General features: G+C 36.8%; 1 protein-coding gene across 1 annotated transcript in view; it reads left to right on the plus strand.

Moving 5' to 3' along the window:
- MPP7 (membrane protein, palmitoylated 7 (MAGUK p55 subfamily member 7)) overlaps positions 1–15,055 on the plus strand; it is a gene marked incomplete at its 5' end in the record, with an annotated part of 60,444 nt that overhangs the window by 26,986 nt on the left and 18,403 nt on the right. Inside the window, 3 exons of the mRNA XM_008940115.1 lie at positions 1,160–1,234; positions 1,847–2,043; positions 2,561–2,625. Of these exons, the coding sequence (XP_008938363.1) occupies positions 1,160–1,234; positions 1,847–2,043; positions 2,561–2,625 (337 nt within the window). The remainder of the gene's footprint in view (positions 1–1,159; positions 1,235–1,846; positions 2,044–2,560; positions 2,626–15,055) is intronic.

The raw sequence follows: 15,055 nt of genomic DNA on the forward strand, positions 1-15,055 counted from the left end.
CTCAGTTTTGGTTCAATAGCCGAGATGATTAATTTCAGGTGTTAGCCTGCTAATATTCATACTTGCTTTGTGGTTCTGTGTTCCCGACAGAAACATATTTTCCTGCAAAAATTAATATGTTAAAATCTGTAGAAACACAATAGTGCTAGAAAAGGTGTGAACAATTTCCTCATTTACCTCCTTGAGGTACAGTATAAACATCAAAAGCTAGTTACGGCTTATTTCAGGAGTAGCAGAATTATTGATTCCAGCCCTGTGGCTGGTGGAATAAGAGCTTGGCTGCTGCCTGTCGAACAGTGAGCTCTTGGATCGCAGACACGCCGGCAGAAGTATGTCTCGCTTGGTAGTGGACAGACCTGTTTCCATTTTGCTTAAATCGTTGGCTGGCTGTTGCACTCTGCTAGTTTTATGAAACTTGTCGGCTGCATGCAATAGTAGCAGAGGCTCCAGCTGATTAGCACTTCCTTCAATAGCAAAATGTCACTGAGGCACTGGGAATATATAGTGGTTAATAAGTAAAATGCAGCCAGACATGCTTTAAGTGGGATATAGGGAAAAATGAATGGATGAGGTGGTTGTTGATGGCTAACTTGTTTTAAGATTTATAGTGGAAGGCTTTTTTTCCATTTAGTACACGTAGTCCATTCAAATATGTTTTTCTTTTCTAGTTTCTCGAAGTTGCCAAAAGAATAAATTCCCCCCTAATAGTTTTATATGATAAATATGGCATAAGCCTGTTTGAATTTTTCTATCATTTTGGGGGGAAAAATGAAATGTTATTTGCATTTTTCCAGGGATGTCCAAAGTGTGCCAGGAGTCCAGCAGTTGTCTTTAGTATGCATGCATTTCAGCTGTAGCATTTGCTCCTGCTTTCAGTGCAGAATTGGGACCTCTGAAACATGCAGGTCCCAGTTCTTATCAGTCTATCTGTGCCCACCAGTGAAGGAAATAAACCCAAGCATTTCAAGTGGGTATTTTAATCTTTACAATGCAAAGTTTGGTATGGTGAAGCTGTTAAACTACATCAGTCATGCTTGGGAGAGTATAGATTCATTATATATGAGTATTTTTAAATTAACTTGGATTTCTTTTTCTTTTAAAATTGCTTTGAAACTTACAGCTTATTTCTCATTGCATTTTCTTTTTAAATATTCACCAGGCTCAGTCTCAAGGAGCAATTACGTTTAAAATTATACCTAGCGTGAAGGAAGAAATGCCAGTGAAGGAAGGCAAGGTAGGCAAGAGTATTTCAGAAGCTACTGTGGTAACTTTTGTGCTGAGGACATATATTGTTTGCTTGGATGACAGAATGAAGAATGTGAAATATACCTCCAGACTCAGTTTTTCTAATATGACAATGTGTAGTGCACTGTACGCTTCAATACTCACATGCTGGATTTACAAGTAGATGTAACATGGTTCTTAAGCCCTAAATCTATAGCCATGAAGTTGACATAGGTAATCTCTGGTTGTCTTGGAGGACCTGGCTTGCTTCCAACAACTCCTTTTCTTCCATCATAGGTTGGGTAGAAGATACTTGGTAGCACCTTGGTTCAAAAGTATCTTCTCTTCTGTTTCCCATATGGGCACACAGTTCACCTGCAAAATCCTGTTTGTCTTGGTTCATAGAGCTTTTACTGCATTGGGATTGCAGTTGCAGAAGCAGTGAATTTAACACTCCTATATGAACTTCTGATGTTAGACATCCATAAGGATATTTTACAGCAGCAAATGTTTATTGCTTTACAATACTTCAATGGTTTTGAACAGTAAAAGCAAAAAAGGGAGATACCTTTGGATTACATTTAATATTTTGATTCTAAAGATAAAACATGGTTTCTTCCAGATGTTTCTCAGAGCCCTGTTTGACTATGATCCTAATGAGGATAAAGCAATTCCTTGTAAAGAAGCTGGACTTGCTTTCAGAAAAGGAGATATACTTCAGATCATGAGCCAGGATGATGCAACCTGGTGGCAGGCCAAACACGAAGGTGATGCCAATCCCAGAGCAGGCTTGATCCCTTCAAAGCATTTCCAGGAGAGGTGAGCTACTGAGAAGCGTAGTTTCGTTATTTTTGTAGTAAGAGAAGACACTTATTTGCCAGGCTGTGAAGTTAGCATAGTTGTCATGTGTAATGCTCATAGATTACATGGATATGATAAACCTGCATTTGCAATGAGACAACTGAACTTGGAAACCTGTTGCTGAAATACTTTGGATTTCTTTATTTGTCTGACTAGAATCAATAATGACAAAAACTGATAGCGTAACAACGATCCAGATTGACAGAAAAAACATATGGAAAATAGCACCTCAGTATGTGTACTCACACTGATGTACTATGTAAGAATAAGAACTGCAGCAAGTTTTGAAGAGCTTACAAAAATATGAGGATTTAATTTTTTTAGATTGTGAATAATTGTATTGTTTTAAGTTAATTTCTTATAAAATCCTCTGGATATTTTGCAATAGTCTTATTTTTTAAGTGTTTATTAATCCCAAACTTGTGGTGAAAACTGAGGAGTTTGTGTCTTTCCCCTACCACCTCCCATTTTATAGGAGATTTGCACTAAGAAGACCAGAAGTGCAGATTCAGCCATTGAAAATTTCCAACAGAAAATCATGTAAGTCTGTTAACCTGGAACAGAAATCATACTCCAGATCTCTGACCTTGTAAAACAGCGTTTGTTTCAGCCCTGTGACTACAGGATGCATTTCTCCTGGGCACAATAGCTTCTCGATTGCATTGTATCAGTAGGAACATAAATATAAGAGCTCAAATTAAAGCCTTTAAAAGCAGCTAACAATTTTTCCCAACTCTAGCTTTGTTTTTGAAGCACTGAGTCAAATTAATGTTTTGATATATAATATTACAAAGGTTGAAGAGTGTTCTTTTCCTATTGAAATAGTACAAGAATTGGCTCAACAGTTTATATAATTTGGACAGCATCGATACAGAGAAATTTATACTGTGAGTGAGATAAAAGGTCAGATAATCTCTCCTTCTCTCCTCCATATTGCTGGTGATTTTTTTTGTGTCCCATGAACCAGCAAAAAGTTTTAAAAGTCAGGATATTCAATTCTTTGTCAGGCTTTCACAGAACCACTTTTTAGAGTTTTTTGAACAAATTAATTCTTAATAATATCTTTTCAAATACAGTAGTTCCACAATATAAGAAAAATAAGCTCTAAGAAAGCACATACATCAAAACAAATATTTTCTTTCCACTGGAATTTACATCAACATCTGTTTTAAGTATTACTGCATATTTTACTTGACCTGTTATTTCTTTCAGTTGTACAGGCTCACAACAAAGTGAGTACAATGTAAGAAACTATCATGCTTCAGTAGGATCTAAATCTTAAATACAAACATATTTGTGAGTTCAGCCAGAAATATTCAGAAAGTGGTCTAAAATTTCCAGCCATCTTTCATTCTTTAGCATTAGAACAGAAAGTATGGACACGATGGCAAACAGTGGATGCTGGCACACTATGGGCGAAACTAAATGCTTTTAACTGTAAAACTTTTCACTGACTTTTCTATTGCAATTTTCCTAACTTCTTGCTGTGGCTTTTGTGTTCTGAAGTTTGACAACTACTGTTAGTTTTCTAATAATCTGCATTTTCTATCTTTCATTCCATTTCACTGTTTGATTGAGTTCCCTAATGCCCTTGATTAGCTTTGTAATTACAATAACAAACTATATGATTGCATTATGGCTTTTCTAATTTACATAGATAATGGAAACAAAAAGGACCTCCTCCAGCTTGTAGTAAATCTGTTGTTTTTCTAGGTTCTAGGTCAAGTTGCTCTGCCCCAGTTTTGGAAAAGTGTCTGATCCCAGGGTATAGCTATTTCTCTCTGCCCACTGTTCTTGAATCTGGATAATACCCTCAACAAGAGCCTTCAATTAAGGTGGCACTGGTGCTTTTGAAGAGGTAAATCAGCTGCTGCAGCAACACTGCATGATTACTTTTGTAATGGACTGCATCTTTTAAGTGACCTTCAAGTGAAAGGTTTTACAAGATGCATCTCACCCTTCCAAACAGGCAGCCTGAACTTGATTGGGAATTGCCAAAATTGCAACCCAAAGAAGACCCACAGCACAATCTCTATTACTGTATAGTGCCTGAACTAGCTTACATGAGGGAGAAGAGTTCCTCTCTTCCTTCCCTTTCCTTTCAAACATGACAGAGCCATAGAGTCAAGCAGTATGCCTATGGTAGTTCTCCTTCAGACTTTCTTTAAACAAAGCAAGGTCAGTCTAAATACCGTGTAGGAAGCAGTGGTGCCTCTTGAATGAGGAGAGACTGCAGAGTGATGCAGATTTGTCCTTTTCCATCTTCCCCATTTCTTAGGACAATCTGCTGCTGCATCTGCCAGATTTCTGTGGGAAGAGGGGAAGTACTGTTCTGAGTAGTGGTCCATCCCTTCATTCAAATATTAAACATATTTAGTGCTGGCAGGAAATTTAGTAATTCATAGAGGAGACATTTTAAGGACCAGAATTCAGCTATAGAAAAATATGTTGTGACTAGGATGTTGCTCGAGTTGCTCTCGGGAAAACCTTCCACTTGCTTGGCTTTTCAAGAAGATTTCGTGTAAGCTGGGAAACTCCTCACTCTCCCTTGTGATCTTTCTAAAGTTAGGAAGCTTTTTCATGTTACCAAGCATGGCAGTGAAGCTGTCACATGTGGAGGCCATGTCTGTATTCGTGCACAGCAGTCACCTTGCCAAAACTGGGAGATGCTGGAAAATTGTGCATTGCTCAGCTGAACAAACAGCATACTGCTGGTATCAGAAACATGTAAGGAAAGTGACACAGAGAACAGAAAATTGGAAAGGACTTCTGGGTCTCATTTGTTTTGTTTGAATTTTTGTTGTCCCTCTTCTGTATTGTGGCCCACTGATTATTGTCCTCTAAAGTTTTCTTTAAGAAGTTCCCATGTAAGAGAGTGGGAAATTAGTGATGAAAAGAAATTTCTTCTGATTCCTTTTTAATCCTGTACTACAGACCTTCAGCTTAATACAGGGTTCTCCAATGTTTGGAAGAGTAGTTGGGGAAACATACTCTGTAGATCTTCCTGAACTAGGTGTATATGGAGAGGTTGCTTGCTATTGCAGCTGACCCTGTCCAATCATATGGCCTGAATTTCCTTAGTTTGGAGGGAAAGGGTAATTTGCTAGCTGATATGCTTATACCTTCCCAAGGATGAAAACCTGTTGACTTCAACAGAGCTGCTAATAAAAGTCCCTTTCCTGACAGGACTGGGAGTTGCACTAGGAAGCTTTCTTGAGAGGTGGTAAGTAGCACTGGATGTCAGCCTGCTCTGTTCAGTCAGCTCGTTGCACGGATCCCACCTTTTATAATGAGGAAGAAATCTAGGTATATGCCTTTGGTTTTAATAGGGAGAATCAAGGAGAAATATTCTATTATCTTGGATACCCAGAAAATGTGAGTCAGCTCTGGTTTCTTAGGTGGGCTTCCAGGGTGGTAGTGTCCTTCTACTCAAAAATTAATCTAAAATTTAGTCAAAATTATATAACATACAAGAAGTATCCTACAACTTCTTTTTTTTTGTCTCTTCTCAAGACAGTTCTGGAACTGGAAATAACTGCTGTATTGTTCTAGAAAATGAGCTCTCTGAAACACAGTCAATAACTGCATTTACAATAACATCAACATCTATCAGGATTTACTTTAATAATTAAATTCTTTTCAAAACCTGCAAGAAGCTAGATTGGATTACTTTTGGGAAACCTTCTTTCCATTTCCCATTTTGCATTTTTAACTCTTTTCAGCATAGCAGTGCATGTTGTGTAAAGTTGTTAATCTGTGCACATATCTGCATTTCATAAATTTGGAAGCAAAATAAAAAGGGCTTTTCTGGAGATTCTTGCATGTATACATATATTGAGGAAAGAGTAGAGGATACCTTCCATAGAATTTTTTCAGCAAGAATTATTTGCAGTGGAAAAAACAGAAATGCATCCTAGTTCTAAATTACTAAAAGGATCAGTTTATAATGGAAATGCCAATTCTTAGTTTTGGTTTTAATAGCCCAGTTAGCTGTTGTCTGTGTTTACAGTTAATATAAGTACAAGGAAATACTTTTGCTTTATGGAAGGCACATACACACTCCTCTCCCGGCATTTAGCCATTTTCCTGAAAGACAAAGCAGAATAATTCTGACATTGCACTAAAGTGAAAAACCTTTAATAGGTCATGTGTATACTGGAGAAGGGGGTAAAACCCTGTATGCTCCATATTGAAAGGTAAGTGAACTCACTCTTTTTCATTTGCAAATGGAGAAGGTGCCTAGTCTGGGGCTCTCTGGGAATAAGGTCGAAGGCCATTGATAATATAGGTGGAACCTATGCTGACAAGATATGGTTTTACATTGAGAGAAGGTTGCAGAAAAAGTAGGAACAAAGAAATACAAGGAAAAGCAGGGAAGTGAAATTGTGTATTGTGGATGAAGAAAAGGAGAGAAAGTACTTCAACAAGGGCAATGGAAGAACAAATGGACAAAAGCTGCCCATAAACCCCATTAGGCAAAACAGAGGGGTTCTGAAATTATTAGATTAATGCAATTAAAAGTATCACACAAGACCATTACTATAGTCATGATTTGCACTATAGCTTAGTTGTTTCATGATTGCATTTAAATCAAGTGCTAATGTATTTGTTTTGTTAAAGTTTCTGAAACAGTGATTGCAAAGTTTACTAGGAACTCTGACCTGTTTTGTTATTATTGGTAGAAAAACTCAGTAAGTTCAACATTAATACTTGGTAGGTTTAAAAAGCATGAGATAAGTAGCAGTTAGATATGCTGACCCACTGGTAAAATGGATAGTGCTACTTCCCAGGCTCTGGGTTAGTGCAGAAACAATGGAGGGATAACAAACCTCTCAAGCATTTTCAGCATTTTTCCCCAATACTTAGTAGCAATGACTTTTTGGCAAAAAGCAGTGCAGCTGTGCATTAATATTATGGGAAAATGATACTAGAAGAAGATATAAGAAAAAGCAGCATAGAAATGAAAATAGGAGAATGGAATGAAAGTAAAGGAACAGAGATGCATGAGATTGTGTGTAGGACTAACCCTCCACGTGGTGGGATGATGAACGTGGAGTGTACCTGGCATGAGGTGTGAGTGAGCTCTGTGGGAATGGAGGGAGGTACAGTGGAGGTGCATCTAGCTGCATGCAGTCTGCCTGGGCCTGTCTGAGCTTGTGAGCTACTGCTGAATGCCAGCTCCACAGAAACCTGCTCACCTCAATAACACTTAACAGCGTTCCTGGCTTTAGGAGGTCAACTGAGCTTGGGTACAGCATTGTAGCCAGAGTTAAGCCCTGTGAGTTCTCCTCTCACTGCATCCTGGCCAATTAGGAGTGAGACTCGGTACAGGGAAGACTTATTTTGTTTACTAGCTTCCAGTTCTTGACTTGGATACAAGATCTACTCATGCTCTGACTGTAGTAGTCATTGCCAAACCCCATGGTCATTCTTGCATTTTTTAACTTACTCACCTGGGTTTTTGAGAGAAAAAAAAAAAAAAAGTAAATTTCTTTGAATAACAACCAAATAACTTGCTGTTCTGAGGTTATAAACTAGAATAATCGACCAAGACATAATATTCCTTCAGCATAATTTCGCTTTCACAGCAGTTACTGTGTTTATTCTTGTTATATTTGTGTTGTCTCTGGTATGAAAATTACTGGTAACATTATATTTTATACTAGTGTAGCCTGTACCTTCTGTTAACTTGTGCAGTACATGCATATGTGTATGTGTATATCCTGTGTGTATAGTTATATATAAATACGTATGTGGCATATATGACAGAGCTGTTCAGAGATGTCTGTTTCATGAAAATACGTTTGTTCTGTATATTTAATGCTAAATGTAAATACTGTGGCGAAACCATCATCATATAGCTTTTCTAGGACTTAAAACCCATTTTACTTTCAATTTTGATTTACCATATGTGATTGGCATTGTATGAGCAAGAGGAAATATTTAACTGCAGCCAAATGGTGTTCATTCAAACAAGATGTAACCCAGTTTATCCGTAGATGAGTGGCTTGTGAATTGAAGATCATGTTCTGCCAACAAAAGAATTTAAGCAGGCTAAAAGAATGAATGCTTTGTACCACTTGTATTTGAAGACCAAACATTTAGGATAAACGTATAGTAGGGCTCTTTTGCGTTTTATAGTTGCTGCACAATCTTAACTCTCTCTTTCTTCTCAGTATTTTTCTGTGTTCAGATTTGAAACTTGATTGCTCACCTGCAGGTAGTTATGAGTAAAAACAAAAAAATAAACCAGACCTATAGAGTTAAATTAGCACATTATCATCTTTGTCCAGAAGTCTCCTGTCCTTACAAATAAATATTAACTTCCTGCTACCACAGAGAAATTAAGGAAACCTGAAGCTGGATGGCATTTGAGTCAAGGTCACGTGAGACAGAAGTGGACACAGATCTCTTAAATTCTTGCTCTGTCCTTCACCATAAGATTATCCTTCATTTTTCAAATTATCTTGGTAGAGATACTGTTATCTGATGATGTTATGAGAGGACTAAATTAGATCAACTTAAATTTCCTATAGCATGAAGGTATGTTATCTTTTGGCGATTGCTGTGTTGGGCTGTTCATCACTAAAACATCAAGTGTGTTTAATATATTCACTGTAACGGACTTCATTGTATGCCGGAAATTCTTGCTGAATAGAGTGAAATGGAATTTAAGGGATAGCATAATTTACTTGTGATAAGAAACTAGAACAGAGGTGCTGGATCTAATTTTAGACTGAGAAACAGTTAAGTAAGATTTTTTGATGGAAATATAGTTGAAAGTCAGCAAAAGCTAAAAATTTTAATCTGGTGCTGGACTGTTCCAAAAGCTGAGGAAGTTCCTGGAGTGGTGCTGGTTTTGAACTTCATAAATAGTATAATTTAGGTGAGGTCCCCAAAACCAAATCTTAATATTTATTTCAGTTAAAATACATACATGTATGTGTAAAATACAGTGCATGTGTTACTGTTTTGCATTGTTATAGTTTAGCATAATGGCTATCCTGAAATCTTTCTAAAATGAATAAAAACACCTACTTCCTAAGCTTCCATTGCACTTGTGTTTCCTGTTTCTTTTTTCCCATTTATGTCTTGGTATTGCTTTGTGGTTTCACAAGCTTATCCCATGACTATTTTCTTTGTAACTTCCTCTCCTTTCTTACCACACTACCTTTAATTTATTGTATTTCTTATTTTCTCATTGTTTTGTTTGCTCCATGTTGCCTTATGGGTTTGATTGTTTTTTTATTTTGTTACTGCTTTTGTTTTCCTATTTGTCATCATATTTCCTCCTCTTTAGTCTGTCCTCTTTTAGTCTCTTGTTTGTTCCTTTTAGGTAAATATCTCTATTTCCTTTCTCTCCCCACTTCAATTTAGTGAAACTCTATTGGCCTGAGGTCTACCCCAGTTTTCCATGTCTCTAAACTTTGGAACTTTAGGCATGTATCTGAACATATCCATAAAAGCAGATTTTTAACAAAACACAAGTTCATAAGTCCTTCACTTTCTCTCAGCATTAAACCTCAGCTTGTACACTGATGTTTTTGGTTTGTGTTCTCTAATCAGTTGGCTCACCTGGGAATGCTAATGTCTTTGAGTATGGATAAGACCGTTCCCTTTCCTAGAGGTGTAGCCCAGAACCTGGATTCTTTTCAGCTGTTCCTAGCTCTGCTGCTGTTAGCTCCACCATCTCCCACACTTGCAGGTCTCCTCCAACAGTCTGCAGTGGTCAGGGTTGAGCGAGTGTGTACCTGTGTGTACGTACAGACCTCTTTTTCTTCTAGTCCAGTCTTTCCTGTTTGGAAATGAACACTTGTCTGTTTCCAATGATAAAATACCAAACAGAATACTGTAAAATGTACAGTCACTAGTAAAATAACTTTGTTGAGTTCAGGAGACCTTTTATACATATTGATGTGAACTGGTTTTTAGCATTAATCACTTGTTTTCAGAAGAAACATTTCTGTCTATTGAAAGTCACAGAAATGGAAATATAGGAAAAACTTGTTATAAATATCAGGAAGTATAAGAGGTCTCTCAGCACAGTGAAGGAGAAAGAAATAGAAAGAAATAGACCTGGAGTCTAGCCTGCAATCCTAGGTCCAGCTTTAGGGTGTTTGTCACTTCAGCAACTGGAGCTTTTAAGGTCAGGAGAGGAAAAACGATCTAGCGTTTTCACTCTCAACTCACAAAACTGTCAGCACTCTTCACAGAATCATTTGGGTTGGAAGGGACCTTTCAAAGTCATCTGGTCCAACCCTCATGCAGTGACCAGGGCCACCTTCAACTAGACCAAATTGCTCAGAGCCTCATCCAACCTGACCTTGAATGTTTCCAGGGATGGGGCATCTACCACCATGTTCCAGTGTTTCACCACCCTTGAGTTCTCACCTTAGAGGACTTTCCAGCCTACTAAAAACACATGGTCACTTTGAGTGTAGAAATAAACTTTTAGTAGTATTCAGAGAAATCTTCCAAATTAATATTTTAGAACATAAGTCCTCAAGAAAAAAGGTAGTGAGAGATGATTCTGCAAAATAGTATTCTTCCCTTGGTAGAAAAGACTCTTGTATCCATTTCATGACATGAAATGGGAAAACCTCTTCCATGTCATGAAGTCAGATAGGTGGGAGAGTTTTGACCTAGCCTTTGTTTGGTACATCAGTTACACATAAAAAAAATTGTAAAAACCCATGAATAATTCCTTTGCATTCTGAGCATAGACATGATTCATGTAACATTTTGAAGTATTTCTAATTTAGGCATATTTATCCAGATTCCAAAGGAAATTTGAATGAAATGTAGATTGTAAAATCTCTCTATAAATCTAGATCTTAGTATACAATATCTTTGTGAACAAAAATTCATTATATTTATCTCGCTTCCTGTAAAAGCCCAAAGATGATTGTAAAAATATGTTTTCCACTATCAAGGTGGCCATTTACTGACTTACTGTAGGTGAGCAGAAAGCGTTAAGTAGATCTATTATATTAAGATAGTGTCAGAGAAAAAAATTACTACCATATAATGACAAGAGCATATAAATCCTTTCAGCATTTTTCCAGCTGCAACTGTAGGTGTTAAAAAACAATACAAAAAAAAAACCTCTCCAACACCCAGCTCCAAGGGCAGTAGCAGCTCTTACTCTAAGTGCAGAAAAATACTGAGATCATATTCATGGTAGAGATTCTTGGGAATTCTAGGTTAAGACTGATTAAATGGAATTAATAAACTTTGCATTTGATACCAAAGAGAGCTTCCATGACAATTGGATAAAAACATTGCTACCAAATAAATTGTGAAAGAATCTCATATAGGAAATTTAAAGTGCATATAATATTTCAAAATCTTTCTAGGTTGTTTTCTAACTGAGTTTAAGTTCAACATGTAAGTTAAACTCAGTTCCGGTATGTCAGTATATGCCTCAATATAATAGGTGCTATCAAGAGGATTTTAGAGTAGCTTACATAGCTAAATTTTTCCCTATTTATGAAGTATTAAACAATAATACTTTATTTTTTTGGCTGTTCTAAGATGAGGAAGCGGTTGAGTGTGGTAGGTGCATTTTTATTCTTCAATTTAACTTTTCTTTCTTAAGTTATGTGTTCACTCCATTTAATGATTTCCTTTCCTATTTTTCCTTTGTGCTTCTCAGAGGAAATTGAAGGTACATGTACAAAAGTTTCCCTGCATAGCCCAATAATTTTGTTTAGAGAACATGTGTTTAGAATTAAATTGAATATAGTCCAACATTTCTAAGAGATGTTATATGTAGAATACTTTTATATTGCCACCAAATAGATCGAATAACCTTGTAGGTAAAAATACGAGAATATTCCTAGTTGCTTCATGTAAAGATGAGTAATTGAGCTATTGTTTTAAACAGCTTTCTCTCTCTTGAACTTCTGGAAGATGTGTATAGAGAAGTAGTATGATAAAATAATACTAGCAAAACTTGTGTGAGCTGTGATGGAAACAGATGGTTCTGACTTAATTACATGGCCATGAAAGGTCTTGCATTTCTAATTAATAGTGACAAAGTATTTCTCCAAGATGGTAGAAAGTTCATCCGTGTAGTGTCAACTTTACTGATTTCCCTCTGAGTGTAGCCGGTTACTGTTATGCCTCCAGCATATGTTAAAGTAATAGCAGCTGATCTCTTGTATTTTATTTTTTTTTAACTTGAGGCCTTTGTTTATAAAGGCATTAGAAATTGTAGCTCATACTTTTGATCAAAGGGCCTCTGGCTTGTAAAAATATACGTTATAGCTATTTTATATCAAATAAGAGGATGTGTTTTTGATCAAAAACCTTTCTGTCTAATCCAGTGAGCCAAAACCTAAAGCTAAAGTCTGATAATGTATAATTTACAAAAAAAAAAAAAAGCTTGATCTACATCAAATACATTTTACTTTCTTTTAAGTGGCATCGTATTTTCTATTAAATGATAAAGTGTGAATAATAGTGTTAGAATTCTTTTTAGAATGTTTGCCGTCATCACAATTTTTGCTTGAAAAGGTAAAAAGATCAGTGTGCATGCTGCAAAAGTCCATAATATCTCCAGCTAAAATATAAAACAATAAATATTGTTTTATGTTTTTACAAAAATGGCTTATTGAAGGCTTTTTAATGCTGTGCTTTGTACAGTTGTCATTTTAAAAGTAACTTTTTTTCTGTATTTTTTGCTGAGCTAACTATTCTGCTTTATTTCTTGGCTCTTACTCTGTATGCTTTTACCCTTCGTCCAGAAGATGCTGAATGTGCTGGTTACAACAGTGGATCCTATCTAGGTGAGCAATTGCTTACAAAGGAAAATTTCTTCCTTTCTTTCAGTTTCTTTTCCCTGGAAGTACTGTGTTCACTTTGCTTTTGGGGGTAATCTGCATACAAATGTCTTTACTCTGCATGAGAGAAGCATGAATATTAAGGTTTTAAAAATGGCTCATTGGATTTGACATAAAGGGTTTATATAGGATATGCCTTTGTCTGGTTAAACATAAGCTACTAAAACACTAGTTTGATTTTTAAGTCAGATCTTTATATAAATTTGGAAAAAAAATATTGACTTTCGAAGTACATTAAGTAAGCATTGTGTGTAATGAAACAAAAAGGTTACTGTATAGTAAAAAGTGAGTAAATCTTTAAAGACACTTTCAAGGTTTTATCCATGTTTTGCTTACATTTTCTTTCTTTGTACATCTATCTAATAATTTTGGGAGGATTCAGTAAAAGCACAAAGCAAATTTGCAGGCACTAGTTCTTTTTCCACATTACAAAATAAAATAAGTTGTAATAACTCAATAACTTAAATTTAGCTTTAAAGCTAGACGGAGCTCAATGTATCATTGTGGGGAGGGGGGAAGAGGAGGAGAAAGCAGTCCTCTGGCTTCAGCTTCAAGATTCCAAATTTCAAACAAAAGTAACATTTAAAAAAGGTGAATGTTCCATGATATGTTTCAACTTTTTCATTTGTGCCATTTTAAAAGCTATGTAAATATATTTTAGTTGAAACTGTCCAGAATTTCTGCCAGCTGAAGGCTGGCTGTAGTGGATTTTGTGGCAACAAGCCCTTTTCCCAAGGCTTTCATCCACCTACTACAAGAGGAATGGGAAGAAACTTGTCAAAGTGCTGTAATACATCCAAGCCACTGGGCTCACTGAAATGCCCTACACCAGTACTGTAAATTAGAGATGGTTTTCATATTGCACTGTACTGTTTTTAAATGTGGTATTTAAAACTACATCAGGAACACACAACCTATATAACTGAAAGAACTTTGACCTTCTTCCAAAACCTTAATGAGGTATAATTTCATCACATATTTGTGGAACTAGTGGTCATCTGATCATGCTGAAAACAATCTTATTACCTTTGTTAGAAAATTACTGTTGAATTGTGTCATGGTTACAGGGGCTGGGACCAGTTTATCCTTATGTGGGTAGAACCAAAACTGTATATTCTATACTCTCTATGTCAGTGCTCATGGGCTGTTAAGAAAATCATGGGTAGCAGCTGCCCAGGACAGACCTCACACCCCAGGCTATAACAGATAAGGAAAGAAGTTCAAGGTCAGGGGAGATGTTAACACCTTTTCCACCCAGCAGGAGTCCTCCTCCCTGTTAATGGGCCCATCCATGTCTCGCCCCATGACTCATACAGAGCTCCCCCCAGGAGCTATTTCTGTTAAATGGACCATCAAGGACCCACTGTATGACTCATAGACTGATATCAACCCATTGTGAGATGCTCCACCCAGGGGGAGGAGCCAAGTGCTCCCACCTGGATATAAACTGGGGTTCAGTACAGCACGGGGGGCCTTACCCACTGGATTTCCAGAGGACAAGAGCTACCAGATCTTTTCTACGAGACCACTGTTTCATCTGGACTGCTACCACCACCCTAACTACAGAGTATCAGGTTGTATTCTGACTCTGTCTGTGGTTATCCTTTGTATTATTGCTTTTATTTTATTTTTTTTTTTTTTCTTATTAAATTGTATTTCTGACTTGGAGTCTCTTGCTGGTTTGTTTTCAAACCATTACAAATTGTAATTGTATTGAGAGATTACCATATGCTTGAAAAATTATACTTTTGGTGTGATTCCAGATGAACTGCATTTTCCTTATCAAATCATCTTTGAAACAGGAGAGATGCTTTCCACCTTGAATCTTTTCTTTCTGTCTGAAAACACAGAGTGTATGAATTCTTAGTGGGCTGCTGCTTTGGGAATGAAGGTGGCAAAACAGAATCCACCTTTTCTTCATGCTATAGCCCTTTTCACTGAACGTTTTGGCCTAGAGTTACCAAAAAGGCTTGATCATCTAGGAGGGAGTTGTCTTGAGGAAGGAAGCTAGTGTTGTCCTAGATGCAAAGAACAAATATTCAAGATGGGTGTAGCTTATTTAGGCAAAACTTTAGGATATCTACTGGAGAACTAATGTACATTTCAGGCAGTGGTTTATCTCTTGA

This window comes from Merops nubicus, unplaced genomic scaffold (assembly GCF_000691845.1).
Source record: "Merops nubicus isolate BGI_N331 unplaced genomic scaffold, ASM69184v1 scaffold20535, whole genome shotgun sequence".
NCBI classification, from domain to species: Eukaryota; Metazoa; Chordata; class Aves; order Coraciiformes; family Meropidae; genus Merops; species Merops nubicus.